Genomic DNA, 18,546 nt, shown 5'->3' with positions numbered 1-18,546 from the left:
CCCCCACCTCTGCAGCCCCCACCTCTTCAGCCCCCACCTCTTCAGCCCCACCTCATCAACCCCCACCTCATCAACCGCCACCTCTTCAACCCCCACCTCTTCAACCCCCCCTCATCAACCCACACCCCCTCATCAACCCCCACCTCATCAACCCCCCACCTCTACACCCCCCCACCTCATCAACCCCCACCTCGTCAGCCCCCACCTCTTCAGCCCCCACCTCTTCAGCCCCACCTCATCAACCCCCACCTCTTCAGCCCCCACCTCTTCAGCCCTCACCTCTTCAGCCCCCACCTCATCAACCCCCACCTCTTCAGCCCCCACCTCATCAACCCCCCACCTCTTCAGCCCCCACCTCATCAACCCCCCACCTCATCAACCCCCACCTCATCAACCCCCCACCTCATCAACCCCCACCTCATCAACCCCCACCTCTTCAACCCCCACCTCTTCAACCCCCACCTCATCAACCCCCACCTCTTCAACCCCCACCTCATCAACCCCCACCTTCTTTCAGCCCCCACCTCTTCAGCCCCACCTCATCAACCCCACCTCTTCAGCCCCCACCTCTTCAGCCCTCCACCGTCTCAGCCCCACCTCATCAACCCCCACCTCTTTCAGCCCCACACTCATCAACCCCCCACCTCTTCCAGCCCACACCTCATCAACCCCCCACACTTACCTTCCCGACACCCCACCTCACACATCACACCCACCACCTTCATCACCCCCACCTCATTCAACCCCCACCTCTTCAACCCCCACCTCTTCAACCCCCCACCTCATCAACCCCCACCTCAATCACACCCCACCTCATCAACCCCCACCTCTTCAAGCCCCACCCTCTCAGCCCCACTCTCATCAACCACCACCTCTTCAGCCCCCAGCCTCTTCAGCCCCCACCCTCTTCAGCCCCACCTCATTCAATCCCCCCACCTCATCAACCCCTCCACCTGCATCAACCCCCACCTCTTTCAGCCCACACCTTTCAAGCCCCCACCTTCATCAACCCCCCCACCTCTTCAGCCCCCCACCCTCATCAACCCCCACATCTTCAGCCCCCACCTCTTCAGCCCACCACTCATTCAACCCCCCCCACCTCATCAACCCCCACCTAATCAAACCCCCACATCTTCAACCCCCACCTCTTCCTCGCCTCTCGCCCTCCGCCCTAGTGCTCCCAGAGTCGTCGTCGCCGTTTCTTCCCCCCCTGCGACGCACGGGTGGGGGCGCGTCCCCCCCTGAGGATGGAACCACACTCAACCCCAACTCACCCCACTCACCCACCCACCCCACCCAGCCCCCCACCCAGCCACCCACTCAGCCACCTACCCACCCAGCCACCCACCCACCCACTCATCCACCCACCCAGCCACTTACCCACTCAGCCACCCACCCAGCCACCCATCCACTCATCCACCCACCCACTCATCCACCCACCCAGCCACTCACCCACCCACCCACTCAGCCACCCACCCAGCCACCCACTCAGCCACCTACCCACCCAGCCACCCACCCACCCACTCATCCACCCACCCAGCCACTTACCCACTCAGCCACCCACCCAGCCACCCACCCACTCATCCACCCACCCAGCCACTTACCCACTCAGCCACCCACCCATCTCAGCCACCCACCCAGCAACTCACGCAGCCACTCATCCACCCACCCACTCACCCACCCGCTCATCCAGCTACTCACCCAGCCACCCAGCCACTCACCCGGCCACTCGCCCACCCACTCAGCCACCCACCCACTCAGTCACCCATCCACTCAGCCACCCACCCACCCACTCAGCCACCCACCCACTCACCCACCCAGCAACTGACGCAGCCACTTATCCACCCACCACTCACCCACCCGCTCACCTAGCCACTCACCCAGCCACCCAGCCACTCACCCAGCCACTCGCCCACCCACTCAGCCACCCACCCACCCACTCAGTCACCCATCCACCCACTCAGCCACCCACCCACTCACCCACCCAGCAACTGACGCAGCCACTCATCCACCCACCCACCTACCCAGCCACTCACCCACCACACTGCAGGCCACCTCACTCCTCTCCCCTGCTGCTTCCATTCGCACCGCTTCTGCTGTGGAATCCCCTTTCTCCTCATCGTCTCTTCCCCCCCCCTCCCCCCAGGATCACAACCCTGCATCCTCGTGCATCACGACCTGAACGGTGCTGCTTGTGGCTGGCCGCTTGGCGTTGTTGGCATTTGGCCACCGTGCCCGGCAATGGTGTTAAACCCAACAAGCATCACGCGCACGTCCGCGCGCCCATCCACACAACTCGTTCCGTCTCGTCGTGTCCGCAGCTGAGTGCCGGACACCGCGAATGATGCACACGGTTAACGAGCGGTGGTGGTCCAACTACAGGGGGTAGGGTGGACTTGGTCCCGGCACGGGAACGTGGAATTCCCAGGGCTCAACGCCTCTGCGGGTCGGCTCACCTGGCGATGCGCGGTGACGTCACCAGGTGATGCGAGTCGCCGTCACGGCACCGATCGAGCGTGTGCGCGGATCTCCATGGGGGGGGGTCATTAGGGGGGGGGCTATTAGGGGGGGAGGCGAGCGGGTGACACCGAGGGGCGGGGCCCATTAGCGCCCAATTAAGCGCGCGCAATCAATTAGGGCGCGTGGGGTTCAGGCCCCGAGGGGACCCCCCACCTCACCTCCCCCGCCCCCACAACCCCCACCACTGCCTCCCTCCAGCAGCCCAATTAGCGATGCCCGGGGAGGGGGCTGGGGGGACGGAGAGAGCTGGGGTGGGGGGTGGGGGGTGGGGGCTGTTTAAGGCCGAGAGGAGAATGGAGAGAGAGGAGGGGGGGGTAACGCCCCCCCCCCACCCCCCTGACGATTCGCGGCCTTTAGGCTCCGTGGCCTCCATTGTCTCCGCGCGGCGCTCGCTAATTGCCGGTCGCCATGGCAACAGTCGCTCACCGCCCGCTGCCGGGGGCGGGGCCACAGCACTAATTGACGCGAGGGGCGGGGGGCGAGGGGCGGGGGGCGGGGGGCGAGGGGCGAGGGGCGGGGGGCGGGGGGCAGCAGACGAGTTGAGCTGTAAGTGTGAGTCTGTGTCTGTGAAAAGTTGTGAGTTTACGTGAGTGTGTGAGTGTTTGTTAGTTTACGTGAGTTTTTGTTAGTTTATGTTAGTTTTTATGAGTTTGTGAGTTTATGTTAGATTGTGAGTGTTTGTGAGTTTATGTGAGTTTATGTGAGTGTGAGTTTACGTGAGTTTATATGAGTTTGTGAGTGTGAGTTTACGTGAGTTTCTGTGAGTTTATGTGAGTTTGTGAGTGTTTGTGAGTATACGTGAGTTTATGTGAGTTTTTGTGAGTTTATGTGAGTAAGTGAGTGTTTGTGAGTTTATGTGAGTTTTTGTGAGTGTGAGTTTATGTGAGTTTGTGAGTGTTTGTGAGTTTGTGAGTATACATGAGTTTATGTGAGTTTTTGTGAGTTTCTGTGAGTAAGTGAGTGTTTGTGAGTTTTTGTGAGTTTGTTAATTTATGTGAGTTTGTGAGTTTCCGTGAGTTTGTGAGTGTGAGTTTTTGTGAGTTTGTGTGCGGGGTCTTTATCTCGTGAGTCTGTGTAATGTTTTTTGTTGTTGTTTAGGAGCGGTGGTGCAGCGGTTAGCGAGCTACGAATCCGACCACCCGAGTTCGGTTCCCGCTCATAGCCACCAACACCGGTGACGATTCTCTGAACCGGTCTTGGGCCTCCCTAAGTCGGCTCAGCCTCAAATGAGTACCTGGTGCGGTGCGTAAGCATCGCCACTAGGGAGACAAAGGCGGCCGGGCGTGGCGCTGGCCACCCACCCCCTCGTGTGCCACAGTGCCAGCGTGCTACTCGCTAACAGCACTTGCCCCGTACAGCCTCAACAGTCTGTTAAGGCTGTACGGAGGATCTTTGTCTTGGAGTTTGCGTGAGAGTTTCTGTGTGTGAGTCTGTGAGTGTGTGTGCGAGAGGGTATGTGTGTGTGAGAGAGCATGTGTGTGTGTGAGAGCATGTGTGTGTGTGAGAGAGAGTTTCTGTGTGTGAGTTTGTGTGTGAGAGAGTATGTGTGTGTTAGAGTACGTGTGTGTGAGTTTGTGTGTTTGTGTGTGAGGGTATGTGTGTGTTTGAAAGTTTGTGTGTGAGAGTATGTGTGTGTGTGTATGTGTATTTGTGTGTGAGAGTGTGTGTGTGTTTGTGTGTGTGAGGGTATGTGTGTGTTTGTGTGTGAGTGTGTGTGTTTGTGCGTGTGAGGGTATGTGTGTGTTTGTGTGTGAGTGTGTGTGTGTGAGAGTTTGTGTGTGTGAGAGTGTGTGTGTGTGTGTGTTTGTGTGCACTTGGCCTGGCACAAGCATCGTGGTGACGTCACCGCCACTTAGTGGCGAATGGCGGTTGTTGTTGTTGTGTGTTTGTGTGTGTGTGTGTTTGTGTGTGAGGGAGAGTGTGTGTGTGTTTGTGTGTGAGGGAGAGTGTTTGTGTGTGAGAGTGTGTGTGTTTGTGTGAGAGTGTGTGTGTGTTTATGTGTGTGTGTTTGTGTGTGTGTGAGTATGTGAGTGTGTGTGAGTTTGTGTGTGTTTGAGAGTTTGTGTGTGTTTGAGAGTTTGTGTGTGTGTTTGTGTGTGTGTGAGTATGTGAGTGTGTGTGTGTTTGTGTGTGTGTGAGTTTGTGTGTGTTTGAGAGTTTGTGTGTGTTTGAGAGTTTGTGTGTGTTTGAGAGTTTGTGTGTGAGTATGTGAGTTTGTGTGTGTTTGAGAGTTTGTGTGTGAGTATGTGAGTTTGTGTGTGTTTGAGAGTTTGTGTGTGTGTTTGTGTGTGTGTGAGTATGTGAGTGTGTGTGTGTTTGTGTGTTTGAGAGTTTGTGTGTGTGTGAGTATGTGAGTGTGTGTTTGAGAGTTTGTGTGTGTGTGAGTGTGTGAGTGTGTGTGTGTTTGTGTGTGTGTGAGTTTGTGTGTGTTTGAGAGTTTGTGTGTGTTTGAGAGTTTGTGTGTGAGTATGTGAGTTTGTGTGTGTTTGAGAGTTTGTGTGTGAGTATGTGAGTTTGTGTGTGTTTGAGAGTTTGTGTGTGTGTTTGTGTGTGTGTGAGTATGTGAGTGTGTGTGTGTTTGTGTGTTTGAGAGTTTGTGTGTGTGTGAGTATGTGAGTGTGTGTTTGAGAGTTTGTGTGTGTGTGAGTTTGTGTGTGTGTTTGTGTGTGTGTGAGTTTGTGTGTGTGAGAGTGTGTGAGTGTTTGTGTGTGAGTTTGTGTGTGTGTGAGTTTGTGTGTGAGTGTGTGTGTGCATGACGGTGGGAGGGGTGGTGTCGTGGCTTACACATTGAGCTACGACCCCGGCCACCCGAGTTCGATTCCCGCTCACGACCAGCAACACCAGTGGCGAATACCTGAACCGGTCCTGGTGCAATCTGTCAACATCGCCACTGGGGAGACAAAGGCGGCCGGGCGTGATGTTAGCCACCCACCCCCTCGTGTGCCGTGCCGCTCTTCATAGGTGCTCGCTTACAGCACTTGCCCCAACATTCTGTGAAGGCTATGCGTGGGATCTTTGTCTTTTTGTGTGATGGAGTTGTCAGTTCATTATTGCGTTAAACAACACGGTCGCTCAGTAGGGGAAGGAGAGAGTGGAGGAGGGCGAGGGGGGTAAAAAGGAGTGCGAGTGGGGGGGGGGCATCAAGAAGAGCGAGAGGAGTGAGGGAGAGACGGGGTGGGGGGGGTCACAGTGGGGGGAGAGTTTGGTGGTGCGGGGGCAGGAGGTGGGGAGGGCCTGCCCCGCCCACCGCCCTGAGCCCCATGGAGAGTGAATGACGCTAAACGCTTCCGTGACCCCACGGGGATCGGGCGCTGGGGCCCCCGCAGCGAGGGGACCCCTCGACCCCCGGGACCCTCCAGAAACCGCGGTGTCCCTGGGCCCTGGGCCCCTGATTCCCTCGAATTCCGGACCCCAGTGCCGTGTTTAGGAGACCCCCAACGCGATGTGGTGAGGGGGGGAGAGAGACGATGTGGGGGGGGTGGAGGTGGGGGGGGGTCTCGCGACCACAATTAAAGTGATTAATCACATCGAGACGAGCAGAGCACGAGTAAGCGGATGCGAGTGTGACGACGTGAGCGTGTTTGAGAGTGTGTGTGCGTGATTTTGTGTGTATGTGAATATATGTGAGAGAATGTGAGTGTTTTTTTATGGGGAGCGGTGGTGTAGCGGTTAGCGTTACGCTGCGCTATGAACCTGGCGACCCGAGTTCGATTCCCGCTCATGGCCAACACCAGTGACGATTATCTGAACCGGTCCTGGGCTTCCCCTAGGTCGACTCAGCCTCAAATGAGTACCTGGTGCGGTGTGTAAACATTGCCACTGGGGAGACAAAGGTGGTCGGGCGTGGTGCTGGCCACCCACCCCCTCGTGTACCGTTCCGGCCTTCATAGGTGCTCGCTAACAGCACTTGCTCCGACAGTCTGTTAAGGCTATATGGGGGATCTTTGTTGTGGTCGTGGTTACGTATGCCCCCACCGAAGACGAACATCCGTGGAGGGATGCAGGCTAGGCCGATGAGTCAGATGCCTTCTATGACCTGTCACAAGTGCTAGTTAAAGTGGCCACTCGGGATAGAGTCATCTTGTTGGGCGACTTTAGTGCCCGCGTTGGTAAATGATGCTGGCATCTGGTCTGGAGTGATTGGAAGGCATCGGGCAGATCAGCTCAATAACAACGGTAGGAGGCTGCTAGATTTTTGTGCAGCAAATGGGCTTGTAATTACCAACACGCTGTTCCGGCATCGGCGTATCCACACAACATCATGGATGCATGCCGGGTTCAAGCAAGAACATCTGCTGGACTACATAGTGACGGAACAGCGGATGCAGGCCCATGTCCTTGACACCAGGACCTACCGTGGAGCTGATCTGCCCACTGACCATCGACTTGTCATCTGTAAGATGCGCCTGCCATTATTCCACTCCGGTGGTGGGTGTACACCCAGAGCCCCATTCAAACCCATAGTGGCTTGGTCTCAGCTGATGAAAGTTGCAAGCGATAATTTAATCATCACTTGCAGCTGGGGTTAGCATCGTGCCCTCTCCTCCTGATGTTGAGGGCAAATGGGCAAGGTTTAGGACTGTGGCTCATGCAGCTGCAATGGCTGCTTTGGGTACACGGTCCAGACCACCCCAGAGACCCTGGCTGACAGAGGTGTTCAGGATGGCTGAGAAAAAGCGACAGGCCCACTCTCATTATCTACAGCATCCCACGTCAGAGAATGAGGAGGCTTACCACAGCCTTCGCTCGAAGGTTCGGAGAGCCGTGAGGTGCTGCAAGGATGGGTGGTGGTCACGGATTGCTGAGGAGATCTGCCTCAGTGGCCCGCGATCTCAAGTCGCTCTTTACTTCATCAAAAAAGTAACTTGCAGCACTACACCTATTACCATCATGAGGGGAAAGAATGGTGATCCAATCTCTGTCCCCCAGGAACAGGTTTGCAGATTTGCTGAGCATTTCTGTGAGGTCCTGGGGGAGCGGAAATCCCTCAGCCTGGAAATACATTGTGGGATAAAGTGGGGATGACCCTGCTGAGGCTGCGGTGCCTCTAATATTGGAAGAAGTAGTCACCCCCTATGAGTGGCTGGCTGAGGTGCCATCTGTTGAGGAAGTACTGAAGGCGATCTAGAGTCTTAGAACAGGAAAGGCACCGGGCAGAGATGATCTCCCAAGCAAAATGCTGAGGGAGGGTGGCGTTTGTGCACAGACTGCCCTACATGACATCATAACAATAGTCTCGACCACTGGACGGGTTCCGTAGGATTGGAAGGATGCCCTGGTGGTCCCCATTAAGAATGGTGACCGCACAGACTGTAACAACTACAGGGGCTCGATTTAAAGCTTTCGTGACTGCAGGGATCCATCTTCTTGGTTCTTTCGGTAAAGTCACGTAGAAGGGAAGTAATAAAATAATAAAAATAAAACATAATAAAATAAAATAATTCTCACGACGTTTCGGCTACAACGCAAGCAGCCGTCTTCAGCCGTCTTCACCTGAAGACGGCTGCTTGCGTTGTAGCCGAAACGTCGTGAGAATTATTTTATTTTATTATGTTTTATTTTTATTATTTTATTACTTCCCTTCTACGTGACTTTACCGAAAGAACCAAGAAGAACTACAGGGGCATCTCACTCCTCAGTATGCCGGGAAAGGTCCTGGCAAGAATTATTCAACATCGCCTTGCCAGGCACGCTGAGGAGAGGCTTGCGGAGCCCCAATGCGGTTTCAGGAAAGGGCGGTCCTGCACAGATGCCATATTTTCTGTCCACCTGCTACAGCAGAGGTGTAGGGAATTCCAACAAGACCTACATCTCTCCTTAAATTGACCTGGTCAAGGCCTATGATACCATCAGTAGGCATGGGCTCTGGGTTTTTCTTCGTGTTTTCGGAGTCCCTGACTCTTTGCTGACAATCATTAAGGACCTTCATGATGGTGAGCGGGCCCGAGCAAGACTACATGGCTGGGAGTCGGAGCCATTCCCTGTTCACCTTGAGGTACGACAGGGGTGTCCTCTGGCTCCCACATTATTTAACATCTATTTCTACCACGTAGTTCGTGAAGCCTTTGATGGCTGTACGGGAGGAATTTCCAACCGGTACAAATACAATGGGAGGCTGATAAATGCCCGGGTGCGATCAAGGGATGACTCCCTATTGGTCAACCATGTTATATGTAGTGGCATATATTGAGCCACTATGGCGTTTAGCGCCAGCTACTGAGAAAAGGGTGGAACTGTGCATTGTTGACTCTCTCTGGCACCAGAGTATGTAGGACATGGAAGGGGTCCCGAGGGGGCATGGTTCTGGTGACGGTCAGAAAGAGGGCAAGTGAGGACGTGACAGTCTGGGTGAACCCGAGAGGGCACGTGACCAGGTGAGGGTAGCGAGAGGGGCCAAGGGGTGGCGAGAGGGACATGTGACATGTGGCCTAGAACCTTCTGGAAGGATCCAGAAGGGGGCATAGCTGAGGGTGGAGCCAGGCCACGCTCAGTGGCATAAAAGGGAGGTCCCGAGAGCTCATCTGGGCTGTCTTCAGGAATCAACCCACGGTGCTACGTCTCCTCGCTCTTCGGTTTTCGGTCGTCACGTTCAGCATCATGAGTCAGACAGTACCTTACTGACCTGACTCAGTTGATTAGTTATCCCATTGGGGTCTGAGTTAACCATGGTAGTTACCACCTATGTCGTTATCCCGTATGTGTTATGTAGTACCCTGTTGGGGTGTTGCCACCATGTTCAAGTGTGTGCCTCCGTGGAAACTACTATATCTGGCATCAGAAGTGAAAAATAATAGCTAGGTGGTAGCCTTAGTGTAGGTAAAATGTTTACGAGACAAAGACAACTCACCAGGGCGTCTTCTGATGAGGAGGACGGCAAAGGGGTGATTCCTCAGACAGCCCCAGGAGTTGCAGCCCCGGAGATTGAGTGCGGGGGAGATTGGCCGGCGGAGCAGCATGAGGAGCCCGACCTCGCATGGCCGCCGTCGTCGGAGAAAGCGTGCCGATCGCGTGGCGCCCATCTTTTCGACTTATTGGCCGCCACGGCAGCACTGGCCGCTGAGATGGAGCTGGGAGAGCCGGTGATAGAGGTCAGAGTGTTGGAGCCGCGAGGAGACGAGCTCGCCGCTGCTGAGTCCCGCGCGCAGGAAATGGCGGATGTTCAGCCCGCACGCGCCGCCGCCATTTTGGTGGACGGGTGGGACGGGGTTCCCGCCAAAATAGACCTCCCGCCAAAACTGCGGTCCGAAGTGCCAGCTCTACAGAAAAGTCTGCTTTTTGTAATTAATGTACTGCTGCGGAGTGTGACTGGGCGGTGTTCCACCGCCGTTTCACTGCTTCCTGTGACCTGGCGGGGTGAACTGAGGTGGAGACGCTGCCCACCACGTTTGACAACGATGCCTTGGCGGCGTTCTATGCCATTCTGCCAGAGGACCGGGTAATGCTGCCGCAAGTCCTCGCGCAGATGGTGGGAATTTTTGACCCGCCATCCAATATGCGACACAAGTTTGCTGCGCGAAGGCGGGGGGAGGCCGAGACTCCCCTTGCCTTCTGCAGCGCACTTATGTCACTGGCACAGGCTGCATACCCTAAAATGGACAAAGACAGCCTGGATTCCTTGGTCCTGGAACGTATGTTGGGGCTGGCCCAGGAACTGAACATTAGTCTGCCAGCCACGGAAGATGACGACTCGTCTTCGCTAAAGATTGCGCGGCGCACTTTCATTTGAAGCGGCTCGCAATGGTGGCTGTGTGCGCAGGGCCCTCCGAGATGGCGGGAGCACCCAAAGGCGCCGAGCCTCTGCAAGTCTACGCGTCTCTCGATGGCAACCGATGGAGGAAGGACGATGCAGGGCGAAAAAAACGGCGAGTCTTCCAGAAAGGGACCTTCTCTCATCCAAGGAGCACCCCAGTCGTCTGCGAGAGGTGAGGAGTTCACAATGTGTGCGGATCCAGTTCGGTCGCAGGTGCTGGTTTGTGTATCCGTTGCGACTGAAGCAGTTTTTCCCGTCTCGCGGCGTCCCCTCATCTCCACTACCCAGGGGCCGGGTGTCCGGTGTGTCTGACGAGCTGGGGCGTGCGTCCGCTGAGTTCGTGCCTCAGGGGAGTTCTGTTGTTCCGCCCACAGGATGCGAGCACCTGACACCCTCGACGTCACCTGTTGCGCCGACCAGAAGTGGCCTTCAGTGAGCTCCTTCGACGTGGTCCCATCAGTGAGCGCCTCCGGCAGGCAAGGCTGCGTTGGCTGGGAGCTGAGTGGACTTGCCGATGACTGGTACCATCGGTGTCAAGATCGGCCTCTGTGGAGTAGGCTCGTGAAGGACGCTACTGGGCAGCTGAAGGCAGTCGCCCTCCAGCAACAACGGAGGGCAGAGGAGCGACGCTCACAACAACGAGCGGAGCGCCAGGTGGCTAAAGCACACCAAGTTGGCACAGTAGGGGGCACAGGCGGTGCATCGGCCAGTCATCTCGGTCATCTCAGTCAGTCGACCCGTGGCACCTGGGTCTGCCCCGTGACCTCCTGCCAGCGGGCGTTCGACACTTCACGTGGCCTCAAAGTGCACCTAGCCTGTCACACAAGCGCCGTGGTGACGTCACTTCCATTTAGGGGCCGTCCATAAATGACGTCACGCACCTAGGGGGGGGGATCAGACATTTTTGACGATGTGTGACGTGGTGGGGGGGTTGAGAAATGTGACGTCACATCAAAATGCGCAACTTTAAACAAATGTAGACAACACGTTCTCCTTAATAAAATAGACTTTTAAATAAATGTTTTCTCCTACAACATCAGAGTGCAGCGCCACATTAAATACGCACTACAATGACAATAGTTTAAAGCGATTTGAAGCATGTTTTTTAGGGGGGGGGCAGAGTTTTGTGACGTAATATTTGAGGGGTGGTCTGACTTTTTGTGACGCCGTGTGACGAGGGGGGGGGGAGTCAAAAATCGTCCAAAATCGTATGACGTCATTTATGGACGACCCCTTAGTGGCGAATGTCGGTTGTTGTTGTGCTCGTAAAAGTGTTTGCGTGTGAGTGTGTTTAAGAGTGTGAGTGTGTGTGAGATTGTGTGTGTGCCCGTGAGTGAGTGTTGTGGGGAGTGGGGAGTGATAGAGACACGGGTCGCGTAGCGGTTCGCGCTACGCTGCGCTTCGAACCGAGTTCGATTCGCGCTCACCGCCAACACCAGTGACGATTATTTGAACCGGTCTTGGGCCTCCCCTAGGTCGACTCAGTCTCAAATGAGTACCTGGCGCGGTGTGTAAACATCGCCACTGGGAAGACAAAGGCAGCCGGGCGTGGTGCTGACAACCCACCCCCTCGTGTGCCGTACCGGCCTTAATAGGTGCTCGCTAACAGCACTTGCACCAACAGCATGTTAAGGCTACACGGGGGATCTTTGTCTTTAGGCTCATGACAGTGTGTGTCTTTATGAAGGACGCTCCTGGGCAGTTGGAGGCAGTCGCCCTCCAGCAACAACGGGAGAGCAGAGTAGCGACGCTCACAACAACGAGCGGGGCACCGGGCGGATAAAATGCAGCAAGTTGGCACAGTAGAAGGCACAGCTGGTGCATCTGCCAGTCACATCTCACTCAACCCATGGCACCTGCAGGGTCTGTGCCGCGACCTCCTGCCACCAGCCAGCCTGCGGAATTTCACATTTCACGTAATAGCCTCAAAGTGCACCTAGCTTGGCACAAGCGCCGTCACCGCGCCACTTCTTGGCGGCTATTGTATGAGCGTGTGTACGTGTGTGTACGCGTGTACGCGTGTGTACGTGTGTGTACGCGTGTGTACGCGTGTGTACGTGTGTACGAGTGTACGAGTGTGCATGTGTACGTGCAGACACACGCACTCTATGTGCGTCTCTGGGTCTCTGTGCGTGTGTAAAGTAGTAACTCGGCAGGAGACGACTTCACGGGTAGCACACTCTTTATTTTCACCAACTTGTAGTTACACGGATGACTAACACCCTACTTCGTTACACGGGTGACCAACACCCACTTAGCTACACGGGTGACGGACACCCACTCAACTACAACTTCGTTACACGGGTGACCAACACCCACTTAGCTACACGGGTGACCAACACCCACTCAGCTACACGGGTGACCAACACCCACTCAGCTACACGGGTGACTAACACCCACTCAGCTACACGGGTGACCAACCCCCACTCAGCTACACGGGTGACTAACACCCACTCAGCTACACGGGTGACCAACACCCACTCAGCTACACGGGTGACTAACACCCACTCAGCTACACGGGTGACCAACACCCACTCAGCTGTACTGACACGGGCTCTTACGCCCTGTAGCCTTCCGGGACACACCCAGCCGGGGTGCCCGTCTCGGCTCTGGGTACCACCGTCCCGACCCACACGGGCGTCGGACTACGGTCCCCCCAGTCTCGGCTCCGAGCCACACAGGGCCCCTACCTCCTCCACCCCGTCTTCGGTCTTCAACTGGTTAACACTGACCACGAGTGCTCTCGCGCGTCCCCCTTTATACCCCTCCTGCGGACGTCGCTGAGAGTACTCACTTATCTGACCAATCACTGCGCACTCGCTACGATCCTCTTTTCCCAGCTTGTGTGAGCGCGCCTCACCACCGGCGCGCGCGTCCATGCCACGCCCACACCGCGTGCCCAACCCCGCGCCCCGTGATCCATCACTGCCGGCGCACGTCAATACCACCACTACATCACCCCCTACCACATAGCTCGCAGCCGACCCGGCTGCTAATAAAACCTACAACACCCCTTCACCCCCATGTGTGCCCCGTAACATAACACAAACCCTAACAACACAACATGAACACCGCAATCCGCAAAACCCAGCAACCGCCACACCCGCAACAAGAACAACATGCACAATCCAGCGAGTGGCAACGATACTGTGTATGCGGAAAGAGTAACAATAAAAAAAATTTCTTTAATCATTTTCTCTTCTTTTCTCTCCGACTCATGCAGCGTCCCAATGTCCGAGCGTCCCTTGAACGGGACATTACCCCGGCAGAGGGGGAAGCCGGTAACGAAGTCGGGCTTTAACAAAAAAAGAAATTTTTTTTTTTTTTTCATGAAAAGTGTTGCGTCCTTGACCGAGTCCGCCTTGCCGGACCGTCGTACGGCACAGGACGCAGTTGGCCATCCGGCGGCGCCGGCAGTTCAGGAAGGCATGGGCCAGGCATCGGGGCTCCGTGCGAGCCGCGGGGTTCCGGTTCCCGACGGTCAACAGCCGTCAGGTCCGAGACACCTGGGGGTGGGTCAGGTGGAGACACGTGAGGATCAGCCTGCGACACATCCCTCCCCGAGTCGACGGTCACATCACACGCTCGGTCGTCACGGCACAACCCGGGGTCACGCGGCGCCGCGTAGGGTTTCAGTCGGGAGGAGTGCACGTACCAACGGCGTTTTCCCCATTTAATCTGTATACTCTGGGGTCGTGCAACCCGCACAATTTCCACCGGTCCCCTCCATGGTCTCAACAGTTTGGGGGACGTAGCCAACGGTGCGTGTGGACAATGCAGCCAGGCCTTATCGCCCGGTTCCCAATTGTGCGTATGCACCTTCCGTTCATGCAATCGCTCGTTCGCGATCTGCCGAGAGCGTGAATTCAATCTCGCAGCCTCTCGCGCCTCAGCCAATTTGGCGATGTTAAACTTAATGTGGTCTGCCAATTTAGATTTCGCACGTGGCTGTGAAATCCCCAGTTGGACGTCCATGGCCGGATCAGCCTCCCGCCCATACATCAGAAAAAATGGAGAAAACCCCGTCGCCGCATGGGGTGCCATCCGATAGGCCGCTAGTACCCCCGGTACCTGTAAGTCCCAATCCACCTGGTCGTCGCATACCTGTTGGCACAGCATAGACGTAATCAGTCCTGTTCAGACGTTCAACCATACCGTCAGTCTGCGGGTGGTACGGGGAGGTACGTACTTTCTTTGTACCCAACAGGTCGCACACCTCGCGCAACAAAACACTCGAAAAGTTTTTCCCTTGATCCGTCAGCAAGCGTTCAGGGGCGCCTTTGTCCAAAACGTAACCTTGGACAAAGGCGTCCGCCACTGCCGCAGCCGACTGGTTGGCGAGTGGCCACGCCATGGGCCAGCGGGTGAAGTACTCTACGCCAACCAGCAGGAACTTATTTCCCCGAGGTGTAGTGGGAAAGGGCCCCAAGATGTCTAGCGCGACCAATTCGTTCGTGCGCGAAACTTGAATGGATTGAAGCGGTGGATTAGCCGCTATTGGTGGCGGTTTTCTTTTAGCGCACCCTACACACCCCTTAAGAATGTTCGCCACGTCACTGACCATCCCAGGCCAATAGTAGTCTCGCTGAATGAGGGCGAGCGTTTTGTGAAACCCCAGATGCATGAGTCGTTCATGGGCAGCCAGGACGACCTTACCCCGTACAGCAACCGGCACCACAAGCATGTGACGCCGGGACATGGAGTCCCACTTCATCAAGAGGCCCTGTCTGCACACCCAGGAACCGACCCGCGTTTCCCCGCCCTCGGGAACGTTAACCTTCCGACGTAGCGCGAGTAGGGAGCTGTCGGCCATTTGCAGACGGCCCCACTCGATGAGAGGCAATGCTAACAGCGAGTCCCTCCCCGTGGGGGCGTCGACCCCCGTAGTATCCGTGGCGGCTAGCACCACTTCCGCGGGGACATCGACAGAAGGTTTACACCGCGCCGATCCCAACTGACATGCGCATTCCGTACGCGTCGGCAACCGTGACAATGCATCCGCATTCGAGTGGCGCAACCCCTTGCGGTAAATCGTCGTGAATTGGTAGTCCTGAAGGACCTCCAACCATCGGGACAATTGGCCGGATGGCTGCGCCACCCGCATAGCGTATTGGAGAGCCGCATGGTCCGTGCGAACCGTAAAGTGACGGCCATACAGATACGGCCTGAATTGCTGTATAAAAAACACAATCGCCAGCAATTCACGCCGTGTCACGCAGTAGCGTTGTTCCGCGGGGGACAGAACCCTGCTACCGTAGGCGACCACCCGTTCGACCCCCCCGACCACCTGTGAGAGCACTCCCCCGATACCCGTGTTACTGGCATCCGTGTCGAGCACAAACGGTTGCGTGAAATCGGGGTAACACAAGGGGGGAGCCTGCACCAAGGCGTCACGAAGGGAGCAGAACGCGGCCTCCTCCTCCGGCCCCCAGTGAAACCGCACCCCTTTAGCCGTCAAGGCGTGCAGGGGCCTGGCTATGGTGGCAAACTGTTTGACAAAACGACGGTAATAGGAGGCAAATCCTATGAAGCTGCGGACTTCAGTAACAGAGGTCGGTGTTGGCCATGAGCCGACGCATTGCGTCTTAGCAGGGTCCGTCGAGATCCCCGAACGGCTAACGATATGGCCCAAATACCTGACCGATTCCCGAAGCAGAAAACATTTAGCCGGTTTAAATTTAAGCTTCGCGGAACGCATCCTGAGAAACACTGCCCTCAGTCGCTGGAGGTGCTCCTCAAAAGTTCGGCTGAAAACGATGATATCATCGAGGTAAATCAAACAGGTGTCCCATTGAAGGCCTGACAAAACCAATTCCATGAGCCTCTGGAACGTGGCAGGAGCGGAATGTAAACCCATGGGCAATCGGTTGAACTCAAATAGGCCTCCCGGTGTCCGGAAAGCGGTTTTAGGTTTTGATTCGTCATCGAGGGGCAATTGCCAAAATCCCGAAAGCAAATCGAGCGTCGAAAAAAACTGTGCTCCTGCCAAGGCATCCAGCGACTCATCCATCCTGGGGAGCGGATACGCATCGGCCATTGATATTTTGTTTAGGCGGCGGAAATCAACACAGAACCGCAGGGATCCATCCTGTTTTTTAACCAAGACGATAGGAGCACCCCACGGACTGGAAGAGGGCGCAATGATGTCGGCCGCCAACATGTCATTTACTGCCGACTGCACATGCTCCTTCTCGGCTGGACTGAGCCGGAAGGGATTCTGTCGAATAGGGGCCGCGACCCCAGTCTCTATGTGGTGGCGCAACAGGTCTGTGCAGCCAATGTCGTACTTGTGCCTGCTAAACACGTCAGCGAACTCGAGCAGCAAGCCCCTCAATGCACCCAACTGCACACTGGACAAGGTACTGGACCCGGCACACAACGAGTCCAACCACTCCGTCCCCTCCTCACTTTGGGGATGCGTATCGACATGCGAATCGGCGTGAGCAACGAGCTGTTCCTCGACGGGTAGCGGCGCAGCGTGAGCGAGCACCGTTCCCTGCGTAATCACGGCCGGCCGCGACCCCGTATTCAGGACCACAACGAACGGCTCACTGTCCCCTCTCACCATGGTCTGGGCCACCGCTAAGTCGAGGTCCCCTTTAGCCCTGTTAGACGGCCCCAATAGAACTCCCTGCGCCCCCGCATCCGCCCCAAGGGGTTTTCTCAACCGAAGGGGTACCAACATTTGCGATCCCGGGGGCACCCGTACAGTCCGGGTTGCCAGCGCCTGCACCGTCGCACAAGCCGTGCGTATCTTATTTGGACTCTTCAAAAACTCAACCCGCCGACCCGACGGAAGCTCAATGCAGGCCTGGTCTATGAGAATTTTTATGGGCATTTTAGACAGAAAGTCCGTGCCTAGTAGACAAGGAACGGCCAACGATGATGATACAAAAATAGGACCCGCCAATTTAATGTCGCCAATACAAATATTCGCCCGAATCTGGCCGATGATTCCCAAAGATCCCCCGTTTGCCGCGTAAAATGGTACGTCCACCGGCAGAAGTGGTCGACATTGTACGGGAAGAATATTATAAATAAGGTCCGAAATAATAGTGGCCGACGCACCCGTGTCCACGAGCACCCGGACCTCAACCCCGTCAATGTACCCCGTTACCACGGACGACCCGGCCGACGCAGCCACAATCCTGTTGGCCAATTCGGAGCACTCGACTGCCTTCGGGCCGTACGCGGACCCCTCTCGCCGAACCGAACCCCCGGCGCCCATACACGGTCCCCCCACCGCTAAGCGGCGACCCGAACGTGCCGTGCGTGTGGACCGAACGTGTGAGGTGCCGCGACTTGCCGGGTTCAGTTGGGATGTCTTGAGTCCCTGGTCGTCGTCCGGACGTGGTCCCGCGGTGCGTTGACGCGGGGCCCGGCACCCGGACGCGACGTGGCCCCGAAGGCCGCAGTTGTAGCAGACGACGAGGGACGTCGTAGGTTTCGGTTGCTCCAGCTTGCGGGAGGAGCGTGTGGGCGAACGACCTCCCGTTCTCCACTCCCCCGGCCTCGAACCAGCGAAGGCCTCCTCCCGAGGCACAGCAGGCTGAGGTCCGATGATCGTGGCGGCCGGTGCCCCGTTCTCCACCGATGCGCAGACGACCGTCGGCTTCCGCTGTAGGACCTCGTAAGCGTGGATACTCGTGGCAATCCCCAGGGAGCAGATGTCCATCTCGTCCTGCCGTATTAATGGGAACTCCCAATCCGTGAGCCAGCGCCAGCAGCTGCTCCGTCACCATGGCATCCTTCCCCTCCTTGTCCATGCGGGGAAAAGCTGAATCCGCCAGGGCGAGCAGCGCCGTGCGATAGGCGAGCGTTGTTTCTCCAACCACCTTCCGCCGATCGTAGAACTGGTGGCGACAGGTCGAGGGCGGCCCGAACACCTTGGCCAACAGGTGCAGCGCGGCCTGGAGCGTTGAGCGGGACGACCTCGGGGCAGACGTGAAGGCCGCAAGCGCGTCGTCGTCGAGCATCGCTGGCAGCGCGCGCAGGGCAGTGGTGTCGGACCACCCCGACATTTCTTGATGCGCGATGAACCGTCGCTGGAAGGCTCCCCAGTCGCCCCCGTCCGCCTTGAACACCGACAGCGCGGGCAATCGTTGCTGGAGAACTCGATCGTCGTCGTCGTCGTTGGAACGATTTTCCCGCGCGCCGCTGTGGTTGTAGAAAATGTCGGCTCCCTCTGCAGGCGCAAAATGGAGAGCTCCGGCGCTCGCCGATGACGCGGGCTGCGCTGTGTGGAGACCTCTGGCCACGTGGTGTCCGCGTTTCCC

The 18,546-nt window shown here is 56.7% G+C and overlaps 1 protein-coding gene across 1 annotated transcript in view; it reads left to right on the top strand.

Annotated features, from left to right (window-relative positions):
• Positions 1-8,817: 8,817 nt before the first annotated feature.
• LOC133343618 (uncharacterized) overlaps positions 8,818-18,546 on the top strand; it is a 55,953-nt gene continuing 46,224 nt past the window's right edge. The window contains exons 1-4 of the mRNA XM_061553309.1: positions 8,818-8,832; positions 9,474-9,767; positions 10,249-10,442; positions 10,645-10,742. Of these exons, the coding sequence (XP_061409293.1) occupies positions 8,818-8,832; positions 9,474-9,767; positions 10,249-10,442; positions 10,645-10,742 (601 nt within the window). The remainder of the gene's footprint in view (positions 8,833-9,473; positions 9,768-10,248; positions 10,443-10,644; positions 10,743-18,546) is intronic.

Source organism: Lethenteron reissneri, chromosome 18, assembly GCF_015708825.2.
Source record: "Lethenteron reissneri isolate LAM-NWPU_2019-01 chromosome 18, ASM1570882v1, whole genome shotgun sequence".
Taxonomy (NCBI): domain Eukaryota; kingdom Metazoa; phylum Chordata; class Hyperoartia; order Petromyzontiformes; family Petromyzontidae; genus Lethenteron; species Lethenteron reissneri.
Note: the sequence above shows the minus strand (reverse complement) of the source record. Positions and strands in the feature narration are given on the sequence as shown.